Source organism: Schistocerca cancellata, chromosome 5 (assembly GCF_023864275.1).
Source record: "Schistocerca cancellata isolate TAMUIC-IGC-003103 chromosome 5, iqSchCanc2.1, whole genome shotgun sequence".
Taxonomy (NCBI): domain Eukaryota; kingdom Metazoa; phylum Arthropoda; class Insecta; order Orthoptera; family Acrididae; genus Schistocerca; species Schistocerca cancellata.
Window position 1 is genome coordinate 551,592,886 of NC_064630.1, and position 15,666 is coordinate 551,608,551.

The 15,666-nt window shown below is 43.3% G+C and overlaps 1 protein-coding gene across 1 annotated transcript in view; it reads left to right on the top strand.

The window, feature by feature from the left end:
- Window positions 1-15,666, top strand: part of LOC126188674 (uncharacterized) — a 34,225-nt gene that overhangs the window by 10,883 nt on the left and 7,676 nt on the right. Inside the window, exon 2 of the mRNA XM_049930280.1 lies at window positions 7,447-7,724. Within this exon, the coding sequence (XP_049786237.1) occupies window positions 7,447-7,724 (278 nt within the window). The remainder of the gene's footprint in view (window positions 1-7,446; window positions 7,725-15,666) is intronic.

The following is a 15,666-nucleotide window of genomic DNA, read 5'->3' on the forward strand; positions in this document are numbered from 1 at the left end:
TTTTTGCTTAGAATGATCGTTCTTGACCATCGTTCCAGCGGCATCCTGTGTAGGAAACCCACGTAAATGCTTCTGGCCATCACCATGTGTCAAAAGGAATTTCGTGCTCTCGTTCGTAGAGCTCTAACCCTCTCAAACAAGAAAATTCTCGCCGATTCTGATGGGAGCATACTCACATAGTCAAACCGAGCAGGCGTTACAGCCAAAATAAAAAAAGCCAGCGCCCAGTACTCACTTTTAATCTACCTGCATGTTTCAGTCAGCGCACACTCCGCTGCAGAGTGAAAAAGCATTTTGGGAACAATCCGCTACCCCGTGTCTATGCCATTTCTCCCCAATGTCGTTTCTTCCAGGAGTGCTGGTCCCGCAAGGCATGTAGGAGAAATCGTGTGAAGTTTGCGAAGTAGTACAGAGTTATTGGAGGAAGTGGACGTGACAGAGCGGGTCGGATAGCGCGTTCGATGGCCCAGGTGGAAGAGCACATTCTCGTGAAAGGCAAAGGTTCTGCGTTCGCCAAACAGTCTTAATCTTAAGAATTAACGACACCTATGGCTATGAGAAACCAAGAATCTGCTTTATGCTGGCCAAATCTCAAAGATGGCTACAGTCTTGCGGAAACATTGTATCCAGTGTATTTTACTCCCGTCAACGAAGGGGAAAGGCATTCTTTGTGATGTTAAAGACGATCTACAGCCCCGAATGCCGGGTGTGCAGCGCATTACCAGAGAATGAAGAGGGGTGCAAGAAACATCAGTGATAATTCCGACTGAAACAATCACGCAAAGCAACTGGCTCCGGACACTGCCTCAAATACAATCACGAAATAAAATACGAGGAGAGCATTATAGGGGTGCAAACGCCAACTTATTAAAGACTCGAAATAAATGTCGGATGACCTAATAAACTGGGTCGCAGGTTAGTTACAACAAAGCTTGGGTTCCGGCACTCACTCACTGAAGACTGCGTCGATAATCTTATACACCAGTGGTAGAAAACGATGAAAATTTGTGCATTTCACACAAGGCTGGCGCCAGTGGCGACACCTACAACGTGTTGACATGAAAAAAGTTTCCAACAGATTTCTCATACACCAACAGCAGTTGGGTGGCGTTGCCTGTTGAAACGTTGTTGTGATTCCTCGTGTAAGGAGGAGAAATGCGTACCATCATGTTTCCGACTTTGATAAAGGTCGGATTGTAGAGCCTATCGCGATTGCGGTTTATCGTACCGCGACATTGCTGCTCACGTTGGTCGAGATCCATTGACTGTTAGCAGAACATGGAATCGGTGGGTTCAGGAGGGTAATACGGAACGCCGTGCTGGATCCCAACGACCTCGTATCACTAGCAGTCGAGATGACAGGCATCTTACCCGAATGACTGTAACGGATCGTGCAGCCACGTCTCGATCCCTGAGTGAACAGACGGGGACTTTTGCAAGACAACAACCATCTGCACGAACAATTCGACGACGTTTGCAGCAGCATGGACTGTCAGCTCGGAAACCATGGCTGCGGTTACCCTTGACGCTGCATCACAGACAGGAGCGCCTGCGATGGTGCACTGGTGCACTCAACGACGAACTTGGGTGCACGAATGGCAAAACGTAATTTTTTCGGATGAATCCAGGTTCTGTTTACACCATCATGATGATCGCATCCGTGTTTGGCGACATCGCGGTGAACGCACATTGAAAGCGTGTATTCGTCATCGCCCTACTGGCGTATCACCCGACGTGATGGTATGGGGTGCCATTGGTTACACGTCTCGGTCACCTCTTGTTCGCATTAACGGCACTTTGAGCAGTGGACGTTACATTTCAGATGTGTTACGACCCGTAGCTCTACCCTTCATTCGATCCCTGGAAAATCCTACATTTCAGCAGGATAATGTAAGACCGCATGTTGCAGGTCCTGTACGGATCTTTCTGGATACAGAAAATGTTCGACTGCTGCCCTGGGCAGCACATTCTCCAGATCTCTCACCAATTGAAAACGTCTGGTCAATGGTGGCCGAGCAACTGGCTCGTCACAATACGCCACTCACTACTATTGAAGAACTGTGGTATCGTGTTGAAGCTGCGTGGGCAGCTGTGCCTGTACACGCCATCCAAGCTCTGTTTGACTCAATGCCCAGGCGTATCAAAGCCGTTATTACGTCCAGAGGTGGTTGTTCTGGGTACTGATTTCTCAGTATCTATGCACCCAAATTGGGTGAAAATGTAATCAAATGTCAGTTCTAGTATAATATATTCTAGTATAATATATTTGGCCAATGAATAGCCGTTTATCATCCGCATTTCTTCGTGGTGTAGCAATTTTAATGGCCAGTAGTGTAAATAGGGATACCGGAGGTCCAGAAAATGCAGGACATGTATTATGTCTTAACCTTCTGCTTGTCATCAGGGAGAGAATTAAGAAACATCTTAAATGTCCTGCATTGTGAAGAGTTTTATTGCTGTTATTATTACTGTCATTACCACTGAAATATTCTATACGGGGACCAACATCTTGAGACGAAAAACACCACCAAAACACCCTCCACGTGCTGCCGGTTAAACGCCCATGTACTCCACTCGACTTCTCGCAGAGTTAGAAAACAAGCAAAAACGTGACACGATTGACCACAGTATACCTCTCCAGTCAGCTACTGTGCAATTTGCTTGTTGTTCGACCCAACGAAGGAGTGGAGTTATACGAGACGCTGTGAGCAATGGTCTGTTGGAAGGTATCCGTCTCCAAATGTCTGTTGCATGCAGTTCCGGTCGCTCGGCAACTGGTTGAGTAGGACCAGCATTCATTGACAGCAGAAATTCGTGTCAGATTTGAAGCCGATTGTCATTACCATTTCCCGTTGGTTAGGAACTTTTTTCGACCAGTGTTTTTAAGCTGTAACACACCATTCCTTGTGCGCGTTGATACACCAACACATTGGGAAATTTGGTTCTGGTGTTGTTATGAGCACTTCCAAATACGATAACTCCATCTTGACATTCTGTCGCGGCTCCACGTCGATCCATCTTGCAGCGCTGATTATGTACGAGTATAACGCTCTTTAAATACACGCCCCTTCACTGCCATGACTTCCGTGAGTGGTGGAGGGTTGCGCGACCGACTAGTAGTACTCCAAAGAGGACAGGGTGCTGTTTTAGAGAGGTGACTAATATTTTGTCCCATTGAGCTTACTACTGAAACCTTGATTGATTGTATTGTTATACTGAGAAACTGGCGAGTGTGTGTGTGTGTGTGTTTGGGGGGGGGGGGGGGGAGAGGGGTGGCGCCGAAGGTGGTCACCAATTTTTTTTGAGCCTTCAGTCTTCTGACGTGCTTGATCGATCCTGCCACGAATTCCTCTCGTCCCCTTAGAACAATTGTACACGACTGTGCTTAAACTGACACACAATATTTTTTAGCGCAACGCAATCTGACTTTCAGAAATACCTACAAAGGAATGGCCCTGACTAACATTAACCTATACCTTTCACAAATCACTTTCTTCACAAAAATCTTCGTTACTCGAACTACTGCAATACGGCGAGCGCCACTGTTTGTTGTTGTTGTGGTCTTCAGTCCTGAGACTGGTTTGATGCAGCTCTCCATGCTACTCTATCCTGTGCAAGCTTCTTCATCTCCCAGTATCTACTGCAACCTACATCCTTCTGAATCTGCTTAGTGTATTCATCTCTTGGTCTCCCTCTACGATTTTTACCCTCCACACTGCCCTCCAATGCTAAATTTGTGATCCCTTGATGCCTCAAAACATGTCCTACCAACCGATCCCTTCTTCTAGTTAAGTTGTGCCACAAACTTCTCTTCTCCCCAATCCTATTCAATACCTCCTCATTAGTTACGTGGTCTACCCACCTTATCTTCAGCATTCTTCTGTAGCACCACATTTCGAAAGCTTCTATTCTCTTCTTGTCCAAACTAGTTATCGTCCATGTTTCACTTCCATACATGGCTACACTCCATACAAATACTTTCAGAAACGACTTCCTGACATTTAAATCTATACTCGATGTTAACAAATTCCTCTTCTTGAGAAACGCTTTCTTTGCCATTGCCAGTCTACATTTTATATCCTCTCTACTTCGACCATCATCAGTTATTTTACTCCCTAAATAGCAAAACTCCTTTACTACTTTAAGTGTCTCATTTCCTAATCTAATTCCCTCAGCATCACCTGACTTAATTTGACTACATTCCATTATCCTCGTTTTGCTTTTGTTGATGTTCATCTTATATCCTCCTTTCAAGATACTGTCCATTCCGTTCAACTGCTCTTCCAAGTCCTTTGCTGTCTCTGACAGAATTACAATGTCATCGGCGAACCTCAAAGTTTTTACTTCTTCTCCATGAATTTTAATACCTACTCCGAATTTTTCTTTTGTTTCCTTTACTGCTTGCTCAATATACAGATTGAATAACATCGGGGATAGGCTACAACCCTGTCTTACTCCTTTCCCAACCACTGCTACCCTTTCATGCCCCTCGACTCTTATAACTGCCATCTGGTTTCTGTACAAACTGTAAATAGCCTTTCGCTCCCTGTATTTTACCCCTGCCACCTTCAGAATTTGAAAGAGAGTATTCCAGTTAACATTGTCAAAAGCTTTCTCTAAGTCTACAAATGCTAGAAACGTAGGTTTGCCTTTTCTTAATCTTTCTTCTAAGATAAGTCGTAAGGTCAGTGTTGCCTCACGTGTTCCAACATTTCTACGGAATCCAAACTGATCTTCCCCGAGGTCGGCTTCTACCAGTTTTTCCATTCGTCTGTAAAGAATTCGCGTTAGTATTTTGCAGCTGTGACTTATTAAACTGATAGTTCGGTAATTTTCACATCTGTCAACACCTGCTTTCTTTGGGATTGGAATTATTATATTCTTCTTGAAGTCTGAGGGTATTTCGCCTGTCTCATACATCGTGCTCACCAGATGGTAGAGTTTTGTCATGACTGGCTCTCCCGAGGCCATCAGTAGTTCAAATGGAATGTTGTCTACTCCCGGGGCCTTGTTTCGACTCAGGTCTTTCAGTGCTCTGTCAAACTCTTCACGCAGTATCTTATCTCCCATTTCGTCTTCATCTACATCCTCTTCCATTTCCATAATATTGTCCTCAAGTACATCGCCCTTGTATAAACCCTCTATATACTCCTTCCACCTTTCTGCCTTCCCTTCTTTGCTTAGAATTGGGTTGCCATCTGAGCTCTTGATATTCATACAAGTGGTTCTCTTCTCTCCAAAGGTCTCTTTAATTTTCCTGTAGGCAGTATCTATCTTACCCCTAGTGAGACAAGCCTCTACATCCTTACATTTGTCCTCTAGCCATCCCTGCTTAGCCATTTTGCACTTCCTGTCGATATCATTTTTGAGACGTCTGTATTCCTTTTTGCCTGCTTCATTTACTGCATTTTTGTATTTTCTCCTTTCATCAATTAAATTCAATATTTCTTCTGTTACCCAAGGATTTCTATTAGCCCTCGTCTTTTTACCTACTTGATCCTCTGCTGCCTTCACTACTTCATCCCTCAGAGCTACCCATTCTTCTTCTACTGTATTTCTTTCCCCCATTCCTGTCAATTGTTCCCTTATGCTCTCCCTGAAACTCTCTACAACCTCTGGTTCTTTCAGTTTATCCAGGTCCCATCTCCTTAAATTCCCACCTTTTTGCAGTTTCTTCAGTTTCAATCTGCAGTTCATAACCAATAGATTGTGGTCAGAATCCACATCTGCCCCAGGAAATGTCTTACAATTTAAAACCTGGTTCCTAAATCTCTGTCTTACCATTATATAATCTATCTGATACCTACTAGTATCTCCAGGATTCTTCCAGGTATACAACCTTCTTTTATGATTCTTGAACCAAGTGTTGGCTATGATTAATTTATGCTCTGTGCAAAATTCTACAAGGCGGCTTCCTCTTTCATTCCTTCCCCCCAATCCATATTCACCTACTATGTTTCCTTCTCTCCCTTTTCCTACTGACGAATTCCAGTCACCCATGACTATTAAATTTTCGTCTCCTTTCACTACCTGAATAATTTCTTTTATCTCGTCATACATTTCATCTATTTCTTCATCATCTGCAGAGGTAGTTGGCATATAAACTTGTACTACTGTAGTAGGCATGGGCTTTGTGTCTATCTTGGCCACAATAATGCGTTCACTATGCTGTTTGTAGTAGCTAACCCGCACTCCTATTTTTTTATTCATTATTAAACCTACTCCTGCATTACCCCTATTTGATTTTGTATTTATAACCCTGTAATCACCTGACCAAAAGTCTTGTTCCTCCTGCCACCGAACTTCACTAATTCCCACTATATCTAACTTTAACCTATCCATCTCCCTCTTTAAATTTTCTACTGCCAGCTAAATAAAAGATTCAAACTACGGAAGGCACTAACTACTGATAAGCATAGTTAGCAAATGAAAGATTTTAATAGAGAACAAACAATGTATTTACCTTAATAGTGTTGAAAAACCATAATATACATAGCAGTTCATAATATCCAGTATAACAAATTTCAAAACTCCGCCATCTCTCTCCCCACATCCACCACTGCTGGCGGCTCACCTCCAACTGCGCAACGCTACGTGCTGTTCACATCCAGCTGCCGCTGCCCAACACTACAATGGCAGACAACAATGCAAACTAGCCACAGACTGCACACAGCACAGCCAGTGATTTTCATATAGAGCGCTACGTAACGTTGCCAATAAGAAAACATAAACAGCCTACTTACATAAAGAAAACATAAACAGCCTACTTACAACCTCTTCATCTCTCAGCAACACTTGCAATCTACACCGTCAGTTATTTAACATCTTTCTTCTCCTACAGATTTTGACTTCTACAGCTCCCTCTAGCACCATAGAGGTTATTCCGTGATGTCTTAATACGTGACCAATCATCCTTGTCCTTCTTCTTTCCAGTGTTTTCCATTCAATGTTTTCCTTTCCTCGCTGATTCTGCGGTGAACCTCATTCCTTACCTCATCAATAAACTTAATTTTCAACTCTCATCTGTACCGCCACATCTCAGATGCTTTGATTGTCTTCTGTTTCCCGTTTTTCCCATAGCCCATGGTTCACTCCATACAGTGGTGTGCTCCAAACATTCATTCTCAGAAATTTGTTCCTCAAGGCCGTCAGGAACACAAATACTTGTAGCTGAGACTGCTTCCTATTTGGATGAAGAAGTACAGGAACAGGTTCCGTTCGGGATATGATTGAAGTCACCGCCCAAAATATCGCATGAACTGCTCTATGGTAGCTATAGAAAATGCATATCGATGTAACAGAAAGAATATTGAAATGCGATCACCCATGCAACAGTTCCGTTGCGTGGATGTTTGGAGTAAGTGTATGCATAAGATTACGCAATAACTGCCGGCATTTTTTAAATTTATTACGTTTTGCTGAGTGTATGTTGCACTGTTTGCACAGGTAGTGTTGTGTTTAGGCGATGGTACAGGTGGGTACATCCCTACGGTGGTGGCAACGTGCGAGTCCAACACGAGGTGCAGCACGGAGCAGGCCGACTGCATTGCAAAAGAAGACTCGGACTGCCACCCACCCGCCGACTTCACGTGCCACGGCGTCGGGTTCTTCCCTGACCCCTACGACTGCCAGAGGTTTCACGTCTGCACTGAAGTCAACGCAGATTCTGAATCTTTTTCGTGCTCTGGTGCTACGGCGTACAATCCTCTGACAGCAGACTGCAGGTGAGCCAAGACAAAAATACGACTTCTTCTCACATTGTGTTCCAGGACTCATTTCGTGGCAAAAAAAGGCACTTGGTCTTGGTTGTTGTGGTCATCAGTCCGCAGACTGGTTTGACGCAAATCCCCAGATAGTCTGTCTCTGCAAACCTCTTAATTTTTGCATAGATATTGTAATCTTTTGAACGTACTTACTGTAGTAAATCCTTGGCCTCCCATTGCAAATTTTTACTCCCACCCCCTCCCCTAAATACACTCCATTACCAATTTGCCGACTCTTGTGATTCTTTGGGATGTATTTTATGAAACAATTCCTTCTTTCAATCTATTTACGTTATAAATGTTGAAACGTGCCCTTAGAAAAAATTATGAATGACTGTGCTGGTAAACCCCTTACGTTATTTGATTTTCAAACAGCTGAGCAGGACTGAACGTACTCAGACATTTCTCTCTTTACTTATTCTGATCAACACTAAACTGACACACAATATTTTTGGCGCAACGCAATCTGACTTTCAAAAATCCCTACAAAAGAATGGCCATGACTAACATTAACCTAAAGGTTTCACAAATCACTTACCTCACAAAAATCTTCGTTACTCGAACTACTGCAATACAGCGAGCGCCAATACTCCCAGCTAAATAAAAGATTCAAACTACTGAAGGCACTAACTACTGATAGGCATAGTTAGCAAATGAAAGATTTTGATAGAGAACAAACAATGTATTTACCTTAATATTGTTCAAAAGTCATAATATCTATATCAGTCCATGATATCCAATATTACAAATTTACTGTCTCGGTCCAGATCATCCGCTCTCAAAATTTTGCCATCTCTCTCCCCACATCCACCACTGCTGGCGGCTCACCTCCAACTGCGCAATGCTACGCGCTGTTAACAGCCAACTGCCCAACACTACAATGGCGAATTCCAACAATGCAAACCAACCACAGCCTTCACACAGCACAGTCAGTGATTTCCATATAGAGCGCTACATGGCGTTACCAACATAAAACCTAAACAGCCTACTTACAATGTCTTTTTTCTGCTATTCGATTTAATACCTCCTCCTTCGTTATCCGGCTAAGCACCGAATCTACGACCTTCTCGTGTAGCATATTTCTAACGCTGCTTTTCGCTTCTTGTTGGAACTGATTGTCGTCTACATTTTAGTTTAGCACAAGGCTGCAGTTCAGACAAATTCCTTCAGAAAAGACTTCCTAAGACTTATTGTTTTTAGTGTTAATAAATTTCTATTAATCAAAACGCTTTCCTTTCTGTTGCTAGTGTACACTATACTGGGAGTCCCTAAAAACACCGACAAATTTTAGGGACAGGTTCAAAACAAGAAAAAATATGTGATAAACAATGGCTCTAAAGCGTATATTTTAAGAGATATGAACACTTGTTCATCTTCTGAACTATGAAACACATCTCTTCTACTGAGAGCACTTTGCTTTTCGTGTTTGGAAGGAGGTGGCAGGGACCAAAACAAGAAAAGGAATCGAGTGAACATGGGTTCTAAATGCATACCGTAAGAGCTATGACCACTTGGTTAGTGGAAGAGATGTGTTTCACACTAGCGAAGATCAACAAGTGCTCACAGCTCTAAAGTATGCATGTTTACAAACATTTTGTTTTGTTTTGGTCAATGCGTCCTTCTCCCAAAATACAGAAAGCAAAAACCTTGCAGTAGAATAAATCTGTGTCATAGTATCGAAGATGAACAAGTGCTCATATCTCTTAAGTTATGCATGTTGGAGCCTATATTTACTAGACATGTTTTACTTTTTACTATATAATACATCTCTTCCTAATATTTGTCGGTGTTTCTTTGGGACACCCTATGTATCAAATGACAGTGTGTCCAGGAATCGTCCATACCTATCCATTAAAACACTTTACCGTAAACTGGATGGTTTTTACTAGATATTTTTTACTTATTTTTTATAAAGTACCAGTCCCCAAAGTTTGTCGTTGTTCCTTTAGGACAAGCTGTATATCTTAATGACAGACCTATGTATCACAATGTTAGTGCGTCCCAGAAGCCTCCGTACTCCTAGGTCAAAACACTTTACGGTATACTAGATTTCTTACATTTAAAAGCTATCGATCTAACGAATCTGTAGGTGCACCATCGTGCCTTAAGCAAAGATCACTCCATGTTCTCCTTGACATCCTGAGGAAAATTTCAGAAGCTGTGCTTCGAAGGGCATTCTCAAGACTTTTGTAGAATTATACATTTGTCTTGTACTGACGGTTAACGGCGTGGGATATAATTATTCCCAAACTCAGCTGGCTGCTATGGTAACTTCAGTTACTCGAGGTGACGACTCTACAGATATTGTTGGAGTTATCGACATAATTGGGATTCCGAACACTGGCAGGCAATCGAGATTTAGATTTTTGCGATTTCTCTGAATAATTTTGCCGATGTCGAGAGTGTTCGTTTGAGAAAGAAAATCCAATTGCCTTCCCAATTCTTCTGCAAAACGAGCTTGTGCTGCATGATGTCATCGCTGGCGAGATGTTAAACCGAAAGGTCTGACTACAAATCAGGAAGGAGTTCGTAAACATGATGTTAAGATAATAGTGTACACGGATGTACCACAGATGAGAGATGCTCCACGAACTTAAATGTGAACCTTTGAAAGAAAAATGAAATGATCGTGAAATCTTGTTCGGAAAATTTAGAGAGCTAGTATTCAGAAAGGTTGTGTGACAGTTCCCCTGACTCCGTTGTACGAGTATGTCTCAGCTGGCGATCGTGAAAATTCGCTAAGACTGGTTAAGGGCTGGAAGTAGATAATTTGATAAAAGACACTTCCGCCTTGCTCTATACAGACGCTTGTTCACTTCATGCAGGTGATTTTGAAGTCGGTAAACCAAGAGGATATAATTGACTTCAGTTGTATAAACTTTGCGTATTTTAAGCTAGGTGTTTCCATAAGCCGTCGAAACTGCCTGATGCACTGGAAACTGTTGCTGTGTGTCTCTGAGCAGGAACATCACCCAGTTCTATAGTCACAATCAAAGTAGCTTTCAGCGACTACTAGTCAGAATCGGGACTCATCATATTTATCAATAAAAGCAAGTTTCGTGAGCTCATTACTGATGGCATTCCGGCGTGAGAGATCCTTAGTTATTAGAGGAGGAGGAGATTAGTGTTTAACGTTCTGTAGACATCGAGGTCATTGTAGACCGAGCAAAAACTTGGATTAGGGAACGATGTATTACGAAAGCGGCCAGGCCCTTTTGAAAGAACTACCTTGGCATTTGCCTTAAGTGATTTAGGGAAGTTACGAAATAACTAAGTCTGGATGGCTGGACGTAGGTTTGAGGCGTCGTCCTCTTGAATGCGAGTCCAGAGTGCTAACAATTCCTTCACTTCACTCGGTCTCAGTGGTTAAGTGCGAGCTGAGTAGTCAACTGTAGATAAAGACGCAGTGACGAATAGTAGGAAGAAGTTATTTACCAAACATGCCTCACTCCTTTGAATAACAAGAGGCGGCATTGTTGGTATGTTGTATCGCTATCGCTCAAACTGCAGAAGAGTCTGGCGTCTCTGATATAGTTGTGACGATAGGGATAAGAAATATTAAGGGACGGCGAAGAAAATCTTCGTACTGATCAAAAAGTTAGCGAATCTAAAGTGACTACTACGGACCAAGTTTGAGTTACAGGCGTGGACAGATATCTCAAATTACAGCGAACGCGATTATCGGCCGCTGACGCTTTCACGTTGCTGGTTTCTAAAACGTCTGCAAGAATTTACTATTACACTTCGTCGCCAGAAGCACACATAGCGTTTTATTTCGAACACCTCTCATCCGACAAAGTCATGTCTACGAAGCTGCAGTTGCTGTACTATGAAGAGGTACGATGCAATGATGCTTTCACATTTGCTTCCTATTTCTTCACAAGACGGGCACTGAAATGAATCGGCCGATGCCGGGCCTGCGACTTACAATAAAATGTCTCGCCTGGGATGTACGAGTGGAGGTATGACACATGGAAGCCGACATGGGGAAGTTTGGGACCGGTCGTGAATCGTCCTCGGATAGCCAAAGTGGATAAGGCGACCGCCCGCAAATAGGGGACATCCCCTGCTGTCAGGTTGTTCACCTCCCTTGTTCGTTCCATCCTTGAATACGCGGCGGTGGTGTGGGGCAATACCGTCCCCACCCACCTCCGCCGACTCCAAACTGTCTAGAACTGGGCTCTCCGGCGTGACCTCCGCCTCCCCTTCGACTTCCCTACCCAAGAACTCCACATCCTGGCCGAGGTGCCGCTCCTTCCATCCCGCGTCCTCTCCGCTGCCACTTCCTTTTACCCGCAAACCCGCCACTCTCCCAATCCTTTAATCCTTTCCCTGGGCACCCGCGTCCACCGTCTGGCCACCACTCGATAGCCTGACCTTGTCTTCCACCCCCCATGACTCCCCATTCACTAGCCACTTCATTTCATGGCAATTTTTCTTTCTCATATCATCGATCCATCTCATCACCACGTCATGACATTCAGCCCTCCCCTCACACGACCCCCCCCCCTCCCCCACCGCCCTCCCCAACGTTGGCCTAATCCTGAAGGGCTTTCCCCTTTTCACTTCTCCATCTGTCACTCTCTGACTTCTTTCTCTTTCCCCCTCCCCCCCCCCCCCCACTCCACTGCCTCAAGATTATCTGCTGCCGCCATCACCGACGCCGCCACGAAGATGAGGCCAGGATAATGGCCTTTCGTTTTCATTTAACTCTTACTGTCTTTCCTCCTCTCCTTTAATATGTCATTTAGTTGTAATTTACCGGCTAGCTAGCCAATGGGCCGTTCGTTTTCCTCACACTCCTACTGTCCCCTCTACTGTCCTGTCAGCTTTAATTTTTAAATATCATGCCGGCCAGTCAATTGGGCCATTCGTTTTTCCTGCTTCTTCTGCTATCCCTCTGACTATTCTTTCATCTTTCAAAAACAAAATACAAAAACAAAAAACAACCAGCACAAAGTCAAGTCAAAACAACAACCGCCATGTCATCTCCCCACCACCACACCATGCAAGAAGGAGAAGCGCCCCAGAGGCGCTATGACTTCGCCCCCAGCAGAGGGTCCAACCCTCCATCATGTGTGTCCGCGTCAAGTAGGGGAAATCCGGGTTAGAGTCCCGGTCTAGGAGAAATTCCCACTGTCGTCATTCCATTATACAGCTAGAGGTGATTCATATAAGAACCTGTGAATACATTTAATAAATATCGTAAATTTGACTGAGAGTCTTGGTAGAGATGTGCGATCATTAAAACATGTGCCATCATTATAATAAAAAACTATAAGAAATTTAAAAAATCTAGATGATCATAGAAAAACAGGTACTAAATATTTGAGACGCGTTTATTTTATTCCTTATTACGCGTTTCGGGCTCTGCCAATCTTCAGAAGACTATTTTAAATACGTGTTAAATATAACTTTGACAAGTATGTCAAAAACCGTCATGAAGACCATGAAGTTAAACAAGATAACAGTAGTAAGTAGATGCGATGATCTGACACGTTGTGCAATGTACGATCAGTTGCGTATTTTTATTCTTACATAAGCAGGCGTGCCTCGATGTCCAAACTTGTGTTATTCACTCAGATTTTCAGCTGGCTTGTCATAATTGTTCTTTTTGCAAAGTAGTAATTTTTAACCTCATGTTTCGCCCAGCTAGAAGAAAATATTATTTAATAAATGTGTTTGGACAACGAGGTGTGCCAGCATACACAACAATAAAATTACGCAACTGTTCGTACAGCGCACACCACGTCAGGTTATAGTATCTAGTAACTGCTGCTATTATGTTTAACTTTATGGTTTTCTTGACCGTTTTTTAAGTACTTGTCAAAGTTATATTTTTATTAAAACTAAATCATGACCTCAGCATGCAACATCTTCAAAGTCGCATGATGTTTACTACATTCTTGGATACGCAAATGATTAGAGTTTCAGTGCAACCAGAGTAAGTACATAGGTGTAAGGCATCAGTATTATGTATGGAGCGGTTCTTATTCAGAAATCACATTCGATTGTTTTCTGTTCTGAGGTCGCGTTATGCCTCTTGAAAACGCTGAGCCCGCATCTCGTGGTCGTGCGGTAGCGTTCTCGCTTCCCACGCCCGGGTTCCCGGGTTCGATTCCCGGTGGGGTCAGGGATTTTCTCTGCCTCGTGATGGCTGGGTGTTGTGTGCTGTCCTTAGGTTAGTTACGTTTAAGTAGTTCCAAGTTCTAGGGGACTTATGACCACAGCAGTTGAGTCCCATAGTGCTCAGAGCCATTTGAACCATTTTTTTGAAAACGCTGAAACTCCTACAAGTACGTATCGGAATTCCACAGCTGTAGGGTAGTGGCTTATCGACACTGTGATTCGCTGTTCGCATTAGTATGGATTCCAAGACTGTCATGTTGTTGTGATGGGTACACCCAAACACGATAACTCCTTCCTCTTATTTTATCATGTCTCCACGTCGACCGATGTTACTGCGCTGCTTCCGTACAGCGAACTGGTATAGACACACACACCTCCCTACCATAACTTGGGGCCGTTGTTTACGCTCACTTGAACGGCTGGTACCAGTTACACTGTACCTCAGATCTTCAAAGCACCTACATGCTCTTTTAGAGCGGGTGACTCATGTGTTTCCGATGATGAAATTCTTTTGGTGTTGGTAGCGTGTGCTTAAACGGAAAGGGATTAGCCGCAGGTTACAACTTTTGAGCTGTCCGATATAGTGTGCGTGCGTAGTTCAGTCGATAGCTATTGCACACGAAAGACTTGTGTCCCATTTTATGGAAATTGGTCTCTTATTTAAGTCTCCATGTCCGAATCGAATCTCAGTTCAGCTTCACAAAGAGCACTATTCGGCCTTAGCCTCTTGCTTTTATCACGGATCTGTCCCTCAGAGCAAAGTCCCAACTGACTAGACAGGTGACAGATGACTCCTATACACAAAAAAGGTTAAAGCACAGACCGGCAAAATTGTAGACCAATATCTCTATGATCTGTTTTGCTGCAGAATTCATGAGCATGTTCTGAGTTTGAGAGCAGTAAATTTACTTGAGACTGAGAAACACCTTTCCACAGTTCAACATGGATTTAGAAAATAATCGCTCGTGTGAAACTCAGCTTCCTCTTTTCTTGCGCGATATACTGCGAACCATGGATGAAGGATAACAAGCGGGTTCTATATTCCTATGTTTTCTTAAAACCTTTAATACTGTGCTCACTGCGTATAGTTGACGAAGGTCCCAGCACATGGTACAGGTTCTCAGATATGTGAGTGGCCTGACGCGTTTTCATGAAATAGACTGCAGTACGTTGTTCTGGACGGCGATTGTTCGTCGGAGATAAAGAGTATCGTCAGGAGGGCCCCAGGGAAATGTGTTAAGACCGCTTTTTCTCTCTGAACACACAAGCGATCTGACTAATACTGAGTGTAGGAATCTGCGACTGTTTGCTGATGACTCTGTCGACACTGAGTGACTACAAGAGGATACAGGATCACTTAGACAGAATCCCTATTTGGTGTGATGGATGGCAGCTTGCTCTAAATGTGAAAAAATGCAAGTTAATTCAGATGAGTAGGAGAGACAATCCTGCAATATTCAGATATTTATTAAATATCTGGGCAGAACATGGCAAAACGATGTGAAATAGAGTGAGCACGTAAGGACTGCAGTAGGGAAGGAATGGACGACTAAGGTTTTTTGGGAGAATTTTAGGAAAGTGTAGCTGATTTATAAAGGAGACCGTGCGTAAAAAACTAGTGCATCCCATTCATGAATGCTGCTCGCGTGTTTGGAATTCGGATAAGGCCGGATTAAAGGAAGACATCGAATCAATTCAGTCTGCTCCTAGATTTGTTCCCGGTAGGTTTACTCAACACTTGAATATTACAGAGATGGTCCGTGAACTCATGTCG